This window comes from Microchirus variegatus (genome assembly GCF_963457635.1).
Source record: "Microchirus variegatus genome assembly, chromosome: 12".
NCBI lineage: Eukaryota > Metazoa > Chordata > Actinopteri > Pleuronectiformes > Soleidae > Microchirus > Microchirus variegatus.
Window position 1 is genome coordinate 5,898,039 of NC_139813.1, and position 22,517 is coordinate 5,920,555.

At 40.5% G+C, this 22,517-nt stretch overlaps 1 protein-coding gene across 4 annotated transcripts in view; it reads left to right on the forward strand.

Moving 5' to 3' along the window:
- Positions 1-22,517, forward strand: part of enah (ENAH actin regulator) — a 179,097-nt gene that overhangs the window by 25,971 nt on the left and 130,609 nt on the right. For 3 of the 4 annotated variants that reach the window (XM_083898365.1, XM_083898368.1, XM_083898369.1), the window contains exon 1: positions 16,216-16,355. The exons of the other annotated variant lie outside the window; for it this stretch is intronic. In XM_083898365.1, coding sequence (XP_083754491.1) covers positions 16,342-16,355 — 14 coding nt within the window. In that variant the 5' untranslated portion in view covers positions 16,216-16,341. Of the gene's footprint in view, positions 1-16,215; positions 16,356-22,517 lie in introns of those variants that run through there. 4 annotated transcript variants of the gene reach the window in all.

The following is a 22,517-nucleotide window of genomic DNA, read 5'->3' on the forward strand; positions in this document are numbered from 1 at the left end:
AACAGAACAATGCAGCTCAACTTGAAATTAGCGAAGTGCAAAGGCTGCAGTCGAATTGCTTCATTCTATAATATAAAAAATCTAATGCAACCTTGCAAGTAAAATAGTCACCAATATGTTGTTCAACAAAGAAATCGTCCTAATAATTGTTTTGTCACCAAGGAGACAAAACTGTGTTAGTAGTGGGTTGAATCAAGCCAATGAACCTATAATTTAGACATTTCATACCCAAGTATGTGCTCAGCTCATGAAGGTCAATGTTTACCCTTGTTTTTTTCTTATGTTGGTGTTTTCAGTGTCTTCTCAAGGTTGACTTATTACTTCCTCCAAGTAGCTTAGGTTGTAATCAGTATGGGTCCGTCCTTCTGTTAGCAACTTCCTGTCTAGAGTTTTGACAGATCAATCTCAATTTTTCTGTGATGGGTATGTGATCACCCAAGTGCATCTGGACAAAAGTATTTGGCCAAAGTGTTAAGTATTGAATTCAGGTGTTTTAATCAGGCTTTGGGCTCGGCTCCTTGTCTCCAATGAAGGACAATATTAATGCTTCAATATACCAAGAAGACATTTTGGAAAATGCTTGTTGAGGAAGGCCCTTTAACATGACTGTGCCCCAGTACACAAAGCAAGGATTATAAAGACATGGTTTGATGAGTTTGGTGTGGAAGAACTTGACTGACCTGACCTGAGCTTCTTTGGGATGAACTGGAGAAGAGATTGAGAGTGCCTGACCTCATAAATGCTCTACAGAATGAATGGGCACAAATTCACATAGAAACACTTCAAAGTCTTGAGGAGTCTTCAAGAAGTGGGGAATATGTTAGAGCAGCAAAGGGGGGGACCAACTCCATATTAAAGTACTGTATCTCGATTTAAATACATCATCATATTCTCTGTTGGTGTAATGGTCAGGCTTCAGAATATGTTTGCCCATATAGTGTATGTTCCCATTGAATTTTGGTAAGAATCTGATGATCAAGAAATCCATTTCTCTTATAATGGGCAAAGCTGTAAAAAAATCATATCTTAAAACTTGGATCAAACATCAGATTTGAATGGAATGTGGTGTGTATGCAGATGCAGGGACTCTACCATCAGGCTAAATTTCAACCAGATTATTGATTTGGCTGCAATTTAAAATTTAACATGTGAAATCACATTTAACAAGTTCAGATAGATATCTCAGCAACATTTCAACAGATCAGGAAGAGTTTTGTTATGCTCATGTAAGATGATAATAGCTATATGCAGGTAAAGTTCTATACACATCCACAAAGTCTTCTGGATCCAGTGGATCAAAATGTAAAGATTTCAGTCGCTGGTTTGTAAAACACAGGTGACTAGTGTCGAAGCCTTGGTGGAGGGCTGTGAGCTCTGAGTGCTCTTGTTTGTCTAGATACTGTTTACCTCGGAAATTAGAAAGTGGTTGTGATTGACTGCTGTGAAAAATATTGATGCGAGACTAGCTGCTGTATTTAGTTTCTGTTAGTCACTGCTGGGGCTTTTCCGTCCAGGGTCTTACTCTGGAAACTGTTGAAGAAGAAGGACAGAGAATTTGTTGTCGGGAATCTTTCCGTGAGCTGATGGCTGAAGTCAAGCCCCCCCCCCCCCCTGCCTGCTTTGGTGGAGTAGTTCTTGCATCTTGCCACATGGGTGGATTATTCTACAGTTTGTGCACATGTACTGAATTGTTCCACTGACTGTCAAGGCTTCATAAAGGAATGTGAAACAAGATATGCGGACACGCACACACACACACGCTGTACTCCTATGGTGCTCCAATAAGTTTAATGACTCCCCAGGTGATTTATGTGTTTGGTTCAGACTGTCAGCTTGGTCTCATCTCATCTGGACCCAATCACAGGACCATAAACCACAAGTAGGTATAGAAACCCAGAGGAATCAGCTTCTCCCAGTTTTTTTTCCTCTTAATTTTTTTCCCCTCAAGCTTCATTACATTTGGACAATGGCTTTAAAGTTTCAGTTGGTAGGATTTTTGGCATGATTGATCAATAATTCCACAAAAATCTCTCCTAACAAAGAAGCCAGATGTAGCGTTTACAAATAAACGCAGCATAATAAAATGTTGATTATAAAAGAGTAACTATATTTTACTATGTACATATTTTCTTCCCAATAGAAGAAGATCATTTGTACAGCTCAGTCTGAGGCTCACCTGCAATACTTCCAAGGCAAAACCACATTATTCAGAAGAACTGCATTATTAACTGCACATTCAACTCAATTATCACCTACTTTTCAAGCAATCCTGGCCACCAAATTATTTTTCTTCTTCATCTTGGAACAAGAGAGTTGCAAATAGGGCTGTCTCATTTCCAAAAATCATTCTTAAATGTGTTTTGTGTGACATGCTAGTCTTCTCAGAGGTGTTTGAATACCCACCAACCCACAACATTTACTTTTATTCTTAGCTTTGCTCCTTCCCGACTTAGGGTACGAAATCCATTTTAATTTTTTCGCAAATTCCATTTTATTTTTTCCCCAAATTCCGTCTTCTCCATCTTCATTTTTTAGAATTCATTTTTTTGATTTTTTTTTTTTTTTACACCTTTTATACTTACTTCACCACCACAGAGTGCGTGCTTTTTGTGTCAATGAATAAAGTAATCAGCCAGTGAATCTTGCAGTGCTAGTCACGTAAAATAAATCAACATAAATAAAAAAGTGGTAGTGCTCCCTCATCTGGTGCAGACAGACAGCCCTTTGTTTTCTGCGCACCAACACATACTGAATTATTCCTCAACACACAGCTTTATCCCTACATACAAATAATGATCTTTATGACAAGGATCGAGTACATTTTTTATTTCCAATTCCGTGATTCCGTCCATTATTCCGTTAACGTGACATCATAGGGCCCTAGCTAACAGCTGAGCTTACAGCTAAGCTAAGTGCTTTTAGCTGCTTTGGTGTTGTGATTGGCCGTTCAGGAGGACAGTTTAGCTTCTTTGTGTCTTCCATTTTTACGGCAAATCAACATCGTCTTTTTTCTCTTGGGTCAAGAGGGCATGCAAAGTGGATCTAAGGTCTGGCGACGCTCACAGTGCCTCTGCTTGACAATGGATGGGAGTTACTTCAGACAGTCTGATGCGGTTCTAGGCAGTATATATTTTTTTAAACTTGACCAGGTTTTTAAGGTTTGAGTTTGAGGTTTGCTTTCCCTCCAAATTGGAACAGACGAACAGCAAAACCACGATCAGCTAAGATTCTGCCTGTGCATGGTGTGATTTAACTGTAGAATCTAGGGTTGAACAAAGCTATTTACACTACAGCACCCAAAACTTTTCCTCATGCAACTAACAATAGCGTTTGTGATGCATTTCTAACCCTTACCCAAAAAGTGTGTATGAAATATAAATTATGAAACTAGATAGCTACTGTATTATACAAAGGAAGAACAAGATGATTAATGAAGGCGTCTTCTGCTCACTGCTTGTAGCCTGGACAAAGTAAAAAAATAGCTGTCAGCTAAAATGTGAAAATTGCGAAACAGCTTTGCTTCCTTTCTGGAGACTGGATTTCTCTGTGCCTCTCCACCATCAATCAACTTATTAGCAGACTCTGTACTCGTTCTCTCATTCTCTCACCACAGTACAGCAGCAGGCTGGATCAGAGCTCCATGGTCTGACCACTGTCGACTCTGAGGATTATTAATATCATGGTCTGGATGAGCTGCTGAGGCCCTAAAAGGGAGCCTGGGTTAGAGACCCAGACCCAGTGTGTAACACTGTCTGCATGCTGATATCAATCCAGTTGTGCCGATGCATAACCGGCCTTTTCAGAAATGTAATTCACCAACAGTTTAACAAATAGTCTGCTCTGATTAAAATAAATCATGTGTTTATATTTGTACAGTCTGTACTAGGGATGGGACACGATACCTTTCATGATAAAAATCACTTCAGTTAACGTGATAATTAGCCCTTAGATTTTTACATTAATGAACCACTTGTTTTCAGAGCTGTAATGGTGTGTATCAGCGTCATTACCTTGTTTATGAAGCCCTGAAGGTTCGAAACAAACAGTTCAGCCATTGCTGAGAACGCCGTGTTTATTGTAATCTCGGGGCTCAACGAGATCTCTGAAAATCCCGTAATAGTTACGTAAACAGCGGTTCTCCTGAACAGCAGATCGTCCTGCTCCGGGCACTAGTCCGGGCACATCCGGTTGCGTACATTGAACCGCAGAAGAAGAATAACATCCGTTTGTGGAGGTGTTTCACGAGCGACGGTGTCTTCTGACTCCGGGTCAAAGTCATAAAAGAGACTGCGGCGGGGAGTCGTGAAGAGCTATTTTTAAACATTGTTAAAATAATGTTTTGATAATCAGGAGCAGTGCATCCACCGTTCCAGAGGGGGGAGCTGCGCTTCTGAGAGCTGGTGTGCTGAATATGTCACTTCCGGGTACTGGCCAATCACAAGACAGTTGGGAAGCCTCTACGCTGGCTGGCCAATCACAAGACTCTGTCTTCTGGGTGAGAGAGTTGAGTCTCAAATCTTGCGGCTGGGAAACACCGTCAGAAAAGAGGATTTCTATCGGCTCGTTTACAGCAACTAGGAGGTTTTTGACCATGAAAACAAGTTAATGTATGTAAGTAGACCTCCATAACTAACATATATGTGCAACAGGACCACTCTGTGAGCTTTAAGGCTACTATTTTTCTTTTTTTTACCAACTCGCAAAATCCCTTGTGAGAGAATTTCACCATTATTGCAATTTCTTACCAGTATCCTGTCCTTATTTTCCCATGGCACTTCTACATTTTCTCTATTTCATCTGCATCAGTAAGATTTCAGAAGACGTGCACTAACCTGGATGAAAGCCTGGCACAGTATGGACACAAGACTCATACATATGCAGCTAATAATGTGGAACATAAATTAGCCCTTAGGCTGCATTTCTCATTTTTCTAGAGCTTATTCACACCAGTAGCTGCACAGCACTAAATGTATCATAAAACCTCACAAGTGGCTTATGACACTTCTGCTTACACTTCATCTCCACATAAATAAATTATGTAATTCTCCTGTTCTAAAATGGCAATGATATACTGTAGGTGCTTTATTTTGACAACACCATCTGTCAATTTTTTTTACATTTACTACCAAAAGAGAAGGGAAGAGAAGGCAGGATTTTCTTGGCATTATTGATCAAAATTCCAGCCTTTCAGCATAATGCAAATCCATTGATCTGAGAGAGAAAGAGAGAAGAGAGAAAACGATACCTCTGCACCTCCTTCGCACTCCAACCGCAGAAAATATATGGCTTGATCCACACGACTATGTTTTCATTTAAAAGCTGAGTTTTCAAATATAATGTAGGCACACAAGCATTTTAGCTGCGTCAAATCTAAACCTTAAAGCTCACATAGAGTGGTCCTGTTGTACATATATGTTAGTTATGGAGGTCTACTTACATACATTAACTTGTTTTTATGGTCAAAAACCTCCTAGTTGCTGTAAACGAGCCAATAGAAATCCTCTTTTCTGACGCCTTTTCCCAGCCGCGATATTTCAGACTCAACTCTCACCCCGGCTTCCCAACTGTCTTGTGATTGGCCAATACCCGGAAGTCACATATTCAGCACACCAGCTCTCAGAAGCGCAGCTCCCAGCAGTGGCTGAAATGTTTGTTTAGAACCTTCAGGGCTTCTTAAACAAGGTAAGGACGCAGATACACAATAAAAAAACAGCGTTAATTGGAACTTCCGGTCTAGGTCCGCTTTAAAATGCGTATCACAGTACAGGTCAGGTACATGAGGCTTTCACATGGTGACATGGAAACAGAACTGTAATGCTACAATATTTTTCTTTCACTTGAGTTATCCTTAAACACGGCATTGTTTCAAGAAATGTTTTCATCCACACTAAATACCTGAAAGTGGATATAATCACAGAGACTGAATGAAGAAAGCCAATGCGACGAAGGAAAGAAAATAATAGTTGCCATAAAGTGAATAGACCAAATAAACTCCAAACTCAAGAGGAGGAAGACCCCGCTGCCAAAGATCGGGGCAGCTAAATAGATGCCAAATATTGCAAAAATAGAGGAGGGATTATGACATCATCGTTTTCTAAAAAAAGCGTATTGGTTGTTTACATGAAAATGCATGGGTGCCGTTTTGAGATTTTCTCACTCTGCGACCCCGTTTATCAAATATAGCATTTCAGTGCTCCCAAAATGTTAGTTCCGTGTGGATAAAAAGCTGATACAATAACACAACTTACTACAACACAGTAGTAAAAAAGCCAAATACTGCGGGTCCAGTACTGGTGGCTACTGCCTAAACTGGAAAGAAACCTAAAAATTAAAAAAGAAAGAGAGTCGGACAATAAACACAAGAAAACACATGATTATACGGGCAGAACTTGGACAGATTGCCTCTAGTCTCTAGTGATTGTGTCAGTCTGCTCTCATCTAAATAGAGGAGCTCAGGACAGAGAGCTATGACCACAAAATGTTACTTTATTAAAAGCCTGTGGATGAAACTAAACAGACAGCTATGTGTCCTGCCTAATGCAGCTTTAACCACAACTGTTAAAGATCAACATATAAAAACAAATGTTGACCCTCTATTTTTCACAACAAAGTGTGTTTAATTGGTGTGTCCACTTTTTGCTGTGGAGGCCTCGTATCTTCTGACCTTCTTAATGGTCTGCAGATGCCGTCACTTTGAACAGCCTTGTTGTGGTACAGGAGCAGCAGCCTGTGTAACTATACACCGAGGTCGCATGTCCTCACAAAACCCAGGAAACCGAGTCCATGAAATGAAACGGCCACACACTCACAAACAGAACCCAGTGTGAGAGGAATTCCTCGTTCTCAGCACAAAGCGGCTGCAGAGGAGGCCGAGACAAAACCTTCTCTCCACACTGCCTTCTCTATTTTGACCTGACCAAGACGTGGAAAAGACAGTGGCGAACTGGAAAGTTGCCCCTGTCCTCCACAGGACGCCTCTGTACTGCAGGTACAGAAGACCTCAGTCATTCACTCGATCTGCTGTTTGTATTAAAAACATTTATGGTTGCAACTTTGCTGTTGATGGAAAAGAGTGAATGTGCTGACAGGAACATTCTTGTACAGGAGGTTGCAGAACCTGTTCCTCTTTAAATAAAATGCATACTCATGCAGCATACTTGTGTCTTTATTGTAGATATTAAAGCGGACCGAGACCGGAAGTTCCAATTAACGCTGTTTTTTTGGTGTGTATCTGCAACATTACCACGTTTATGAAGCCCTGAAGGTTCGAAACAAACAGTTCAGCCACTGCTGAGAATGTATTGATTTGATGTATTGTAATCTCGGGCTCAGCGTGATCTCTGAAAAAAACCCTTCTGGTTACGTAACCAGCATTTCTCCTGAACAGCGGATCATCCTGCTCCGGGCACTAGTCCGGGCACATCCGGTTGCGTACATTGAACCGCAGAAGAAGAATAACGTCCGTTGTGGAGTTGTTTCACGAGCGACAGTGTCTTCTGACTCTGGGTCTGACTCTGGGTCAAAGTCATATAAGGGACTGCGGCGGGGAGTCGTGAAGAAGCTATTTTTAAACATTGTTAAAACAATGTTTTGATAATGAGTAGCAGTGCATCAACCGTTCCAGAGGGGGGAGCTGCGCTTCTGAGAGCGGGTGTGCTAATTATGTCACTTCCGGGTATTGGCCAATCACAAGACAGTTGGGAAGGCTCTACGCTGGCTGGCCAATCACAACACAGTCTGTCTTCTGGGGGTGGGATTTCAGTCTGAAACACCGCGGCTGAGGAGAGCGTCAGTAAGGAGAGATTCTCATTTACAGCAACTAGGAGGTTTTTGACCATAAAAACAAGTTAATGTATGTAAGTAGACCTCCATAACTAACATATATGTGCATAGAAGTTGAGGAGGGAGTGGCCTATGCAGCCAAGTGATTAGTCATATTGGGGGATCTTGCCGTGTTTGCAGATATCCAATAATACATTTTAGAGCTAATATCTGCCTTTAGTGATATTGTGCCAATAATACTGTGCATTCCTAATTTCCTCAATCTGATTATAAATACATATCTTCTGTATTTGCACATTTCCTGACTGCTCATGAATTCATGAATTGAGCTCCGATACGATTTTTACAATCATCGCATTCAGATCACCTGCAATTATTTTTGGAAAGTTTAATTCTGACATGAAATTTCATATCATCTCATGCGTGTACCAGAGATCTAGCACATCACTGCTGTTTTTCAGGGCCTGGTGAAAAAGTACATGTGTTCAACAAACATCTCAATAATTAAAGGCTGAGGAAGCAGAGTGAGGGCTTTGAGACATTTCTTACTGTTGACTCAGTGTTTGATTATGCTCCGTCTGTTCCAAACGCTCATAGTTTCATCAAAATGCATCGTAACACACTGCTCTCATGTTGCGTCACCCGTCAGAGGCAGTGGATTTCACTATATTTGGGCAAAAACTTTGAGCTTTTGGAACATAACTGAGCATATGGATTGACAGCAGAGCCGTGGTTTATATTGCGGCAAGGTTTTTTTTTTAAATGTACATTTGATACTTTTGCTCCTCTCCCACAAACTTTGTTGCTTTTGGATTTCATTGCAACCGATAACTCACGCTGAGCACTAAAGATGTTATGTTTAATGTTTTATAGGTTTGTTTTAAGGAAAACTGATCTTCTAGAAGTATACTAGGAGCAGGGTAAACCGATGTAGTGAGGAAAATGCAGCCCTGAATTGAGTACTGGAAAACCACAGTTTTGAGTAGAAGTATGTGTACTTCACCAGGAAATGACTTTGGCAGAGGTTAACTTAAAGTATCTAATATTGATTTAATGAAGATATTATGAAAGTCGAGGTCAAAGTTAAAGCTGCAGTATGTAACTTTTCTGTGATTGTTATTATTCTGCTTTGTCTTTGTGAACAGAAAAAAATGGTTATTTGAATGCTACGTTCTTCATCTGAAATTGGGATGCACAAAATGTATTTATGCGCAAAAGATATCGGCCGATATTGACGTTTAAAACGTTTTATTGGATATTGGCAAAGACTATATGACTAATGACTAAAACAGCAAGTTGTGACCTACCTCCCTGCTTCTTCTTTGAATTCTTTACTTGTGCTTTCATCAACTTTATTACTGCAAAATGATCAAAATTCATATCTTCATCTGCTGCAACGAGTGTGCAAAATATTATGATGTTAGTTTCACTACAGACGGAGACTAAATGACCTCTGGATTTTGGTGTAGCACTTTCGATCACATATTGGCAAAAAGTCCAATATCATCCAACCCCAATCTGAAAAAAGGCTTAGTCAGGCAATAGCAACTGTTAGCAACTATCAGACTTGACTAAAGGAGTGCTTGTGTGTGTGCAGCAGCATCGCAGGGGTGGTATTTATATCATCAATCTCCCGTGAACAGCTGAGCACTAGAATTCATTTCTGAAACTCTTATCGCCGTCGGTTCCGTCTGTCAAAAATGGTTGTGTTCCTCCTCAAAACCAGTTGGGCTTTGAAATGGTGAGAGCTGGCTTTTCTTGGGCTTCAAGAAATGTCATTGACCCACTAACCCTTTTCTGCTTTGTGAATATCATGGAGAATATATCTATCCATGCAATAAATATCTGTCTTTCTCGAAATTAACTGTGGGATGTTTGTCTCAAGAATGGAATTTATTTGTTTTGGAGCGGTTTAAAACTAAAATAAATTTAGCTTGTAACACGTCAATTTGTAACATACTGCTTATGGAGAACTTCATTTCATATTATGTAATTAGCGCAGAGTGTAAGCCCGAGAAACTAAAGCTGAGTGGGAAGGAAGTTGTTTGGAACTATGTGTTGGGTCACACACACGCACGCACGCACGCACGCACGCACACACACACACACACACCCTGTGTCTCCTTAATCCTGTCAGCTCATTGGTCCACTCGTCTCTCAATGGAATGAAAAGCCCATCACCATAGAGACCACATCAATGCACAAGAGGTGAACTGAGGAGAGGCTGTGAATAAGAGCGAGAGAGAGAGAGATGGACAGAGTGGGGGAAAGAGAAGATATTGAGAAGGAGGGGTAGAGCAACAGGAATGAACTGCAGGGATATAATGGTTGTTAACGTCAGGGTCAAAGGTAAAATCCAGGTCACTGGCCTTTCTCACTCTCTCTCCGTCTAAACTTTAAGACCAGACACCCACACTAGTTTGTGACTTGGAGTCTCTAAAAGGATATTTATAAGAACTATAAGAGTTGTTAATGAACAGAAAATAGGTGATGGAACTTTGGGTTTATGTGCTGCCCCTTAGTGACCACAACAGGAAAGAAAAGATTACTATGGGAAACAAAAGCACCACGACCACCAGCAGCAGCAGCAGCAGCAGCAGCAGCAGCAGGTCCTGCTCTGTGAGGGACACAACTTGTAGAGGGCAGCTCCTTGCTGGGGAAAGTGTCAGTTATGGCTAAAAAGCAATAAAGTGAATAAAAGAGGTGTATGAATGGACAGTGTTTGAGAGTGGGCAGAAGGAGGCTGGGGGAGTGAGAAACGTATAAAGTAGGACGTTTATTGCCATAGAAAATTGTGGTTTCCTTGACACTACGTGCGTAACTTTCTCTTTTTTTCTTCTTCCATTTCTGTCTCATTGTCTTCTTTCTTAAAGGCGCCATATGTAAGAATGTGGCCAAAAAGGGTTACTACATTCAAATTCAAAATACCGACGTCTTTTAGGTTTTGTTTTCTGACGTAACTGGCAACCCGTGGTTGCTCGGTAGCTGAGACTCCACTGACTGCAATGATTGGTAGACGGCGGTAGATGGCGCCACATGCCAAAACATGAATTCAAAACATAAACATGATTTGCAGCCTGCAAAATATTTTTTTAATGCAAATATTTTGGCTGTACTGTTGTTGTTGGTGAGTTCAGTTTGTTATATAAACATTATTCCTGAGTCTCTGACATATTAGGAGGATTTTATGGCCAGTTGCTTTAGATTTATTACATAATTCACCTTTAACACGATTGCTTTTGTATCTTATGGTGCCATTGTACATTTCTGCAAACTACAAATAGTTGTGAGCTAATGTTTCTGATTACTGTTTCTTATTTTACTGACTATATTATTGTACGTTTTATTTCTTTAATTTTTATTATATCTTGTAGTTTTTTATCTAAAACACTTTGGATGCCTTGGCTATATAGGTTAACGCTGATTGATTGATTGCTTGAATGATTGTGGCTGCGTATTACAGCAGCTCCTTTATTAACTTTTAACTGCACTGACAATGAACGGCATCATATCAGTTGAAGCAGCTGTTCCAATACGTGACCTTAGGTAATGTTTCTGTCTCAATACTATCATCGCATCATTTGCTGTTGTATCGATGTAATCAGCACAGCGAAGTCTTCCCTGCAATATTCTGCTCTATTGATTTGTTAGTTTTACTGACAAATATTATATATGAATATTCTATGGTATTTTTTTTGTCGAATATTTGAATATTCCAAACTCTGGTGCATGAGAGCTGCTTGGGGGATCTGCAGTATGTTGAGCCTAGAGGAGAAGCCTCAAGCTGCATTCAAGAAATGTTCAAGTCACTCCTGCAAACATACAAGGCGATCATTGATAAAACATTTGTTTTGTATCTTTCTAAGATATTCCGAATGATTGCAGCAACTAATCAACTTTTTATTATCAAGCAAATAATCAAATACTCATGGTAACATGGTAGTGCTTTAATTGATTTATATGCTTTTGGAATTTTGAGGAAATGAGCATGAAGATAACCGTTTACTGGTAAATAGAAGTGATTCCCATGTACCTAATGCTGTGTACCAGGCACATGTTCTGCTTTTCACTTCCTGAAAGGTATATTCTTTTTAAAAAAATAAATAAATGCTTTTTTGTATCTGCAAGGACATCAGTGTCTATATTATGATACGAAACAGCACTTAGCATGCATGGCTAAAGTGAGCAGCAGTCATAAAGGCCACATTATACTTCTCTGACTGCGTAATGCGTTACCCGACTGCGTAACCACGGAGACCCCTCGAGCCTTCATACTTCTCCATTGTGGTGCCGGATACGCACTGCAATTTCCTGCTTGATCAGCAGGGGTTGCTACGCAAGGTTGTTGTGCTTTTGGTTACAGTTTGCAATGGCGTCCGAGAGAGAAAGAGAGAGAAAGACTGTTGTTGTTGTTGTTGCAGCGGAATAACAGTGGCCGTTTCTCACTTTTCTGTGTCCCGGAACGCAGTTTTAAGATAATTTGAGGCGAGAAATGAACCATTTAGAGTCTAAACATGTGCTGTGTGTATTAAGATATGACGTATTTACAGTTTGGCTGTGGACCCTCGGTGCGCACTGTGAGCCGGCACAGAGCAGCTTAGCTCGGCCTGTCCTGAGGACCGATCGCAGCTCTTGCCGTCTCCGTTGTCCCTTGACGGAGTGACGGACACTTAAAAAATATTTTGTGCAGTCAGAGACAACGCAGAGGCTCCCCGACAGGCTATCCGTCGACGCAGAGGGCTCTTTACTTTACGCAGGAGTATAAATTGGGCTTCAGTCTGCATCAGACAGCAGCCACAAGGCAATCTGCAGCAAGGACAGCGACAACTGCTGATGGCTCATCGTCCACTGACGCTGACAATAGTCTGGTCCTGAGTTGTTCATGGGTCACTGACTGCTGCAGCTTGCTCAAATGCTGTCCTTATGTCTCTACAAGAGTGAACAGCTCAAATGTAAGAATGTCCAGTTAATCGCTGCAAATGATGGTGATAAAGGTTTTTACTTATTTCATCTTTGACCTCCTCTTTTTCCAACATATTGCAATTGTAAATTTGAAAAGATAAGAACCTGCAATAAGCAGAATGAGAATACGAACTGGATTTGATCAAATTATCCAACCTGATTTAGGAATGTGATTAGTTTTTGGCACAGAAAGCACCTGGTTAGGATTAGGAAAAGAACATGCCTTGGCATCAACATAATAACATAACCCCCCAAAAAACCAGTGCATCACAGTGTTAAAACAAATCAACATATCCTCATAATAGTATTAAAATTCACCAGGATGCTGCAGTGATTGATCTCAACTCTTATGCGGATGATTATGTGATTTATTTCAGGACCTTTCATGAAGATAATTATTCTTTGTGACTCATTTAATTCTCTTCCATTGTCAAAGAGGAAGAAGGACATACTGAATCTATTTTTCACTCTTCGGTTAATGAAAGTTTGAAAAACCTGGATGAGGAACCTTCAGAGAGATCATTAATCAGACCTTAAATTAACTCACATCCCGTAACGTGGTGAATGGTTATACAAACTATTACACCGGAGTTAAAACTCTGGTTATTTTCGGTCTCATTTTGTTTGAGTGATGAGCTACAGCATCCAATCAGATGGCCCCTCTCCGTCTGTGAAGGACAGCATCCTTCACCATGTCTCCTCACTCTTTACTCCTCTCAAGGGAACTGGGGAGTGGTTCATGATGGGAACTATTTCTGTGCTTCCCAAGGTTAGTTTCAGTTGATTGGGCTTCAAATCAATCACCGAGCGCAAGATGGTTATATACAGAGCGGATGAGACTGACTTGTTGTCATGTTGACGTCTCATTGTCATCTTGAAGGTCTTTGCTTTTCAGTTGAGCATTAAGAAATGCAATTTTCACCCAATGAAAAATCCTTTTAAAGAACTGAAACAAATCAGTGTGCTGGACAGCTGGTACCTACAGGAAGACGTCCACACATTAAAAGTGACCAGTGTTCAGTTTTATTTGTTTTGTTTTTTCTGATACTGGTGATAAACCGGTACATTCAAAATGGTGCATGAACCCCAAATCTTCATGTAAAATTAAAGTTGCACTGAGTAACTTATTTAACCCCCTCAGTGAATACCGAGTAATATTGTATTACCCAGTTGCAGGAAGACAGTTGAAACAGCTGAACATCCTAATTATTTTAGTAGTAAAATTTACATTTCGTGGGCATTTACGGTCTCCATCGGGTTTCATACCCCAACTTGTTGCAGCCGTCACGATGCGCTAGTTCAATACTGCTATTTTTTCCTTCCTCGTTGTCTTGACATAAAACAAATTATCTGAGAATGATGATTGGTGACACAAGCTTTAAAAAACGATAGACTGAGAAACACTGCGTGAATTCATGCAAACAGAATTCAGTCTTGCGCCCCTTGGGCTGAAGACAACTCCTGCAATGCTTCATAGTCTCCCTCTCCATTTGGCAATGGCTTAAATGTAACAGACATTCATTTATATTTAAATGTGGTACACTACAGCTTTAAAGAAAAACTTGTGAACTTAATACATTAAACCGCAGTTTATATAAACACCTTAACAAATGTCGGTAAATATACACAATGAATTCACATCATAAATAAAGCCTGACTTTTCAGCACATTAAAATAATTGAAAGCTGCTTTAATATATGGTGTATTTGCACTTTCATTTTATTGGTGTCTAAATAAATCATGTCAAACACAATAGGACTTACTGCACTTAATGTCTGTAGACATTTTGCTTTGCTATTTACATGCCCCTAAAGCCACATAATGCTGTCTCAAATCATTGTAGCAGTGATTAACAGCAGCTAAAATAGCTAAAGGTGGTACTGCTCATGGTTGTACAACTTGTTCCTGAATGTGATCAACTGTCATGAGACATATTCAAGTGTCCCAGTGAGCCATGTTGGTTCGTCAGTGAGCCAGCATGAACTGGGACCTTGAAAATGACCCCTGAAACTGAAGCAGCCAAATGGAACTCAGCCATCATTCATCCCACGCCCCCTTCAGGCAACTGTGTCCACAAGAGCGGAAATGTTTCATCACTGTTATATTTTAAATTCAGTCTTTGGCAACTATTGAAAACTATGATGTGTCTCTCTTGACACATGACTATTGGATTATTCGCTTCATTATAAAAAAAATCCATCAGTTTCTGTGCCTATTCATAATCTATTGGAAATACACAACATAAATGTTTTATCAATGATTGCATTTGTAGAAACAAATGTCTACTCCAGTGACTGCCTATATTTGCGGTGCATCTATTTAGAGCTGCAACTAACGATTATTTTCGTAATAGATTAATCTGTCGATTATTTCCTCGATTAATCGATGAACCGATTGGTCCAGAAAATGTCAAAAAATGTTAAAAAACATTGATCAGTGTTTGTCAAATCTGGAAATGATGATGTTCTCGGAAGTCCTGTTTTGTCCACAAACCAAAATGATTCAGTTTTAATGATTTCTTTGTTATGTGGAGCAAAGAAACCAAGAAAATATTCACATTTAAGAAGCTAAAACAATCAGAAATATTGTGTTAATAATGAAAAAAGCTTCAAACCGATTACCGATTATCAAAATAGTTGGCGATTAATTTAGTAATCGATTAATAATGGATTCATCGTTTCAATCGTTCCAGCTCTACATCTATTACTTCAACATAGCTGTGACAGAAAGTACTCCGATAGTGGACTTCATGTGTGTTTGCAGAAGTGATTCATTTTATGTGATTTCATGAAGCTGTTCCTCGAAGTTCAACATCTTTGAATACATCTCATTAGCCGCTCCTGTTAGCTCAACACGCTGTGAACCCTACATTACGCCCACAAGCTCTCATGTGCTGGAGTTAAGACTATTTAAATTTACCCATCCCTCGTATTTATACGGTAGTTTGCCATATGGAACGTGGTTCTCAGTACTGAATGGAATGTTTTAACATTTGAAACTGTGGCAAACACACTTGCCTGACTAAATCCTCGAGGTATGATGTCATTGATTTACTCACCGACATTTTTTTACAGATGACACATTTTACCTTTTTTAGTAGCAGATGGTTGCATGGCTGTGTTTCAGAATGGGTAAACCTTCTATTGCTAACGTGTCAGCAATCCAGGTTGATGACGAGTGCAGGTCAGAATATCTATTTTGGTCCAGGGTTGAGAGGCATTCTTCAGGGAGGGGCAGCCCCCACCCGCCTTCCACCCCGGTGGACCCCCTCAACTGAAGACTAATTGAAGCCCACCACCACCACCACTACCCCAACCTCCCTCTCGCAGAGCTGCTCCACTTTTAACCCTGGCACCAGTGAGGTTAGCAAGTGTAGGCGGATGTATGTCACTGTCTGTCTGAACACTGGTTGACTCCCCCCCCCTCCCCCCACACACACACCATCTCTGAAGTCTGGCAACCAGTCCCACAGCCACAGCAGCTGCTCAGTCTGCCAGTCAGTTGGAGAAAGTGAACATTTGACGAAATTGGACTTCCAGAGACCGAAAGACTTTCTCTGAGGTGGAGGTGCTGGATTCACCTGTTGCTGGTGCCAAGATGACTCGTGACTCGTAAGTCTTAGCGACTCTTTTGAAATGTACAGGCCAAGACGTTGCGGTAGTCGACTGTAAAATAGCCTTATTGTTTCCCCAGTCGTTGAGTTTGTCTTCTTCCCCACCTCTACCTTTCTGTCCATGCTCTTGCGTGACTGTTCGGTTTGTCTACCCACTAAAATGTAAAACTAGCTTTAGCTTTTAGCATGACTCACCTATTCATTCATAATATGGAGGCTCTGAAAGGGAAACTTTGATAATTATAGAACTGCTGTGGCTGCTGAAGACTTCATGTACAGTCAAACAGTCGTCAAACAGTCAACAGTCTCTTGCTGATGGGACACCGCTCATGTTAGTGATTTATTTACTAAAAAGATGTGAAGAAATATGTTTAAAAAGATCTTATCAAGCTGGTGATGGTCTTTTCTATGTCTCTGTTGAGTTGTATCATTGTGAACACTGTGGAGATGCTGCTAAATCCCGTTTAAAGCTTTTTTTGTACTTCATTACTTTCAGGTCATGCAGAGTAGCACTCCCATCAATTCATCTTGTAAACACAAGCTTTTTGTTGTAGTAACACTTTGCCAGCCTTGTACGTTGTACTGTATTTTGTCAGTAAGGGTCAGTCGTGGATTTTCAAAGTGTACAAGCATGTTTCTGTCTTTATTTTCCTTCATAAAGCTTCAGTCGGCGTTGACTAAGCTTCTATCTGCATGTCACCTTCCACTGCTCCTGCCACCGGCCGGGGCCAAACTCACCCAGCAACAATGACATCATTGTCCAGACCGGACAACAAAAGCAGTGCGGCTCAAATGACAGCATGTCAGAGTCTTGTTTCTGTCCAACAGAGACAACTTAAGTGTCCCACTGTTTCTGTGCTCTGTGGACTTTGAATGTCGGATTAAGTAGGATTTTTTTTTTTATGTCAGTGAGGTCTTTTCATATTTGTCTTGTTGCAGCCTCAGTCATCTTCACTACAGGATACACCCACACCAGATGGTCTTTGACCAAAAGCATTCTGCTCCTTATCAAATCCATTTGTGGCCTAGTTTCTGCATTTGATATTGAAAGTAACTGAATCTTTGAGAGTTCCAGTAGATGAGGTCTGCTCTTTTGGAGTGCTGAGGAGGCAGAGAGAGACTACTGAACTGTCCATTACAAGAGAGTTAACACTCTTGGTCTACAAAGTGGTGTTGTCAACAAACACACACACAATATCCAGAGTAGTTTTCACCTTGTGTCAGAAGCATAGGGCAGTGAGTTCACATTAAAGCTGCTGTCAATGATGTCATCTTTTGGCTAAATTCCTGTTACTCTACCCTTTGTTTCCTCATGGAGTTAGGGGTTCTGATTCCTGATTAGAAGCGTTATGGGATAATAATGGATACTAGATATAGGCTATATCCAACTACACCATTTTCATTGCCTGTTTTTGTTGTATAACTCTTGGACTGTATTTTAGTCTGAGCGGGCAAACACAGAGACCTTCGAAAAGATTGATGCCGTTACCGGCATGGAGCTCTGGGTGCCATGTAAGTTTGTAACACCACCATGGTTGCAGGAAAAGCTTCTGCAAAAATGAACAGTGCTAGTGTAGTTTTCCAGCCGACACTGCAGTTCACTGCACACTTTAAATCCATGGAGATCGAGCACTATATCACAAAACTTGACAGACTGAATGCATCTAACCCTCATTATGCCCTTGTGGTGCTTTTTTTTATATGGAAACAACTGTAGCGGAGATTATTCTAGACCTGCAGTACTCCAATCTTTATCTTTCTCATCCTACTCCAGAGAATGGTCAGACATCATGATAAAACATGCAAACTAAACAAGATATTTAAAGGTAGACAGCACTGAATTCTGTCCCTGATATGAAGTGATTACAACATAAGCTGATTCTGTTGCATTTGGGTTCCCATCTCTTCGTCTTGTATGCTTGATTTGAGTGCGTTTCATGGCAGATTCAAAACGTTTGCCGAAAATGTTCTCCCCTTTTCTTGTTCCTGACTGTTTTGGCTTCCAGGGGCACAGCAGTTATTATTTATATTATATATATACCATCCTCACATTTCTTAGCTGACAAAGATAGGAGTTGCCAGCACATTGCCTGGATTATATGCTGTCTGGTATATAGATGTGTCTATGTAATGGAACAGGGTGGCTTCTTGTTGCATGATGCTATTGCATGACATCATCTAACGGTACTCTCTTCACTACCTTATTGGCTCTTTTTGACCTCAACACGACTATCAGCTATGAAACACTTTTATTTTAAATAACCATGACGTTGCTGGTCAAGCAATTTGGTAAAATAGAAATCCTGAATCTTACTTCCCACTATTTTTTCTCATGAGTAGTACTCTCTGAAAATAACTGCATAGATAATTAACGTCCAACCTACAGTATGCATGGTGTACATTACATGGTCACAAGATATGTTTTCAGGTGTCTTGGTATGGATTCAGATGATTCTGATACATTACAAATGTAAATGCATGATTGCAGATGGTTTTTTTTTCATAATCTAAACAATCATCTACATCATCAACATCTTTTTCATGAGAAAATGACTTAGTGACCCAAACACTCTTGATCAGTAATTTAAAGTAGTTAGAGCTGATATTAGCTGCCACATGGGCCTATAATTCAAGGTTGAATCATTACACTTGATTAAGTTTTTAAATTTGCATTCAATCAAGCCTTCAGTCAACCTTTGCTTTACCCAGTCATTTTGAGGTCAATCTGATAAATTAAATAAGATATACAATAAAAAAAAATGCCAAAGCAGAACATCAGCTTGTGTTTCAGGTCGTTCTTTGTTGTGCTCTCATGTAAAATGATCTTCCAGCATTTCAGCATGTACCTGAACACATCCTGGCCTCTTATTCAAGGACAAAAGCTTTCTTTTTCTACTGTACTCTGGTCAGTTTTGGCAGTTCTTTAGTTCTTTCTGGGAGCGCTCTTTTTTTTTACTGCAATAGAGTGCTCACATGTCTGGTCTGTAGCATGAGAACAGTTGACTACCTATCATGTCTTGTCAGGATTTCTTTGTTTGAGAATTAAATGCGCCATTGTTATCGCAGTGCCGGCTCTGTCTTACGGGGAAACGGCGCCATAGAAGTCCTGGTGCACCTGTCCGCTACTTGATATGGAGGCTATTAGCTATTCATGTCCCCTGACGCTCACGCATGTGTGTCTCTGAGCAGCAGGAGGGTGTGTTATCGTTGGGGTTACTGTGCTTCACTGTCCGCTCAAGGATACTCTTTAACAGCAATGGATGACTTTGTGACCTCCTTGTCACCTGATCGTCTCTGTCATGATGTGTCTTCCAGTGTTTTTGCCGTAGTCAACAGGGGGACAACCAGTCACCCAGGGACACTTTGCTGAGCTACCATTCATGATTAATGAACCTTTGGCAGGCAGCTATGCACTGTCTTTTATAATCATGGCCAGCTTTAATCTCCTCCTCTTACTCGTGCAGTTGCCGTTCAATATGTGCTTATTTTTTGAGGCTGTGGAAACAGCCCTTTTAACAACATAGCTGTCCCATTTCTGCTGATATCTCGTACATTTCTTATTCAAGCAACGTCAAAGTTGGCACTGTGCACACTGGTGTTGTTAGCAAGTCACCTGCCAAGTTTGAAATGAAACGATTGTTAATCGCAGTTTTGCGATTAACAATCAGACATTCCTGGCATTTATACATAGATATTTTTCTGCTGTATCTCTCCTTGCTGTTGTCCCTCTGTCTTTCCACACTTCCACCTCTGTCTGTCTGTTTGTATTCATGCCTCACTTGTCTGCTTTCTCATCATGTCTCTCTCCACTCTTGCTCTAATCTACTGTCTCTGTGGGAAACAGTCTGGCACCAAAACACTACATCTTTCTTTTTGCTCATTTTGCCGAAAATAAGTCAGTTGTTCTCAGAGTTTTTCTCCTCGGGCTTGGCTTAAAGGTATATTTCAGTGTTTTTTTGAAGGGATAGTCAAGGTTTTCTGTGGTTGTTAGGGATGCACCGACCCACTTTTTTTCACTTCTGAACCGAGCCGATCTCTGAATTTGGATATCTGCTGATACCGATACTATTCCGATATGGATGCTCTGTTTGCTTTAATATTATTATCATCATTGTTGATGATATCATTTCGATTCTAAGGCTTTAATAAACTCCTTTATACAGGCAAGTATGATATGTACGACTTTTACAACGTTTACAGCAACTTTAAAGACCCCTGGCTATTTTTTTAAGTTTTTGAGAGTGAGATCCTGACATTTTGGCCAGCCAAATTCACGTGACAATGACCAAAAACCGGCATATATACCGGCTAACGTGAACCCTGGCTTGGACGAGTGTGATTTTCATTGTTTTTATGCCGCTGTCAGTACTGTTCTCCTCAGCGAAGCAGGCGTTTAAAAGCGGTGACGGCTGGGATTAAGTCGGCTGAAGAGAGCAAGTTGCGGAGCTGAGCTTCCTGGTTAACTCCTGGTCAATCATGGTCTGCTGCTAGCTGGCTGTACACTGTGGAATGGATTTCCTGAACGGAGTCATGCGTCATTACTCCGCGTCTCATTGAGACACGCCTCAGTTCAGAGAACCCATTCCACTTTTTGCAGCCAGCAAGCAGAGCAGTCAGGGAATCACTTGAGGAGACTTTTCAGCAGACACACTCACAGAAATCTCTATAGTTGGATCGGAAATTTCCGATCTGTCAATTACGTCCGTATTGGAACCCGATACCGATACTGGATCTGATCGGCCCCATCCCTAGTTGTATGAGGTACTGACATATAGTCAGCTCTGACTTTACCATGCACAACTGAGAACCAACCTTAGAAGACACAGGAAGCTGATTTAATCCAAGTTTCACCTAATAAAATCCACAATAATTAAGTCTACATTACTGAGAATATGGTTGCCCACTTTAACTTACCATAAGACAGAGTCTTTTTCTGACTGGAAACTAAACCGCTCATTCTCCACATCAACATCCATAGAGAAAATCAGCGATTTTAAACACAGGAGATTTTGATTCACTGTCGCCTCTGTCTGTGTATTCAAATGTTATTTCATTTTATTTAGATTTCTTGTGTGACTTTACTGTTTGGATTTACCTATGTGACACACATTTAGCACATGAGGCAGCAGTAGAAAAAGCAGCTCCCTTGTCCCCAAGAGCTAAAAATACCTATTTTCTCTATGGAGTTTGGTGCAGGAGAGGGAGCTGTTTACAAACCTCAGTTACAGTGCTGAGATAAAGAGGTTAACTTATTCTTAAGATGTCAGACTTAAGCAAGCGTTAGTGGCTTAAATCATTTTTTTTCTCGTCGTGTGTCCCTGCTGGCAGTGAGTCGGTACCTCACATAAGCACACTTCATAAAACTGAAGTATTACTTTAATAAAAAGGAAGGGATAATAACCATCGCAGCAGTATGTAAATGGGATCCTTCATTTTGATCAAATTATACTCCAACCTTTTGTAACGCCATTAAAATCAACTAAGCAGAGAGTTCAGTCAGTTTAAGTCGGTTCCTGTTGCTTGGCTTTGTCAATAATAATTATTGCTGCTTTGCACACAGGGGCCTGAAAATGGAGATATAAGTTGTTCTGCATACGTCGGGGTGAAACAGTACTACACTGGGACAGCACATGATGTGCATGTTACTCATGTCTTCTATCCAGGGAAACTACAAGTGTTGCTCACTTGCTGAGAAGAAATGTAATATCCCGAGATGAATTCTAAACGGCTCTTTGTCGAAACATCTGTCTTTTTGTGATGTAACTGCACGTCTGCTCACCGCCATTCATGAGCCAGTGCAGCTTTATTCTACTACTCCAGTGTTGTCTTTCCTAGTTTGTTATGCAAGCTTGAACCTATTTGATTTTCTGAGGTTCCAGTGCACCCCGAAGAGAGAGAATAGTAGTTTTTTGTCTTACATTCAAAAGACTGGAAATATAATACCAGATTTTACTTTATTTTGACAGCAGTGGCTGCAGGTAGATCAATGTGTCCAACTCAAATGACCTGGCCAGTGAGCGTCTAGTCTAAGACACTCTTAAGTATCGGGCGGGCAATATGAGTTCAAAATTTTAATCGTAAAGATATTCATGATATTTGACAGTATTTCTAAGTAAAAAAGCTTGTTTGATGTGGCAATGTATACTTCACAATAATAACT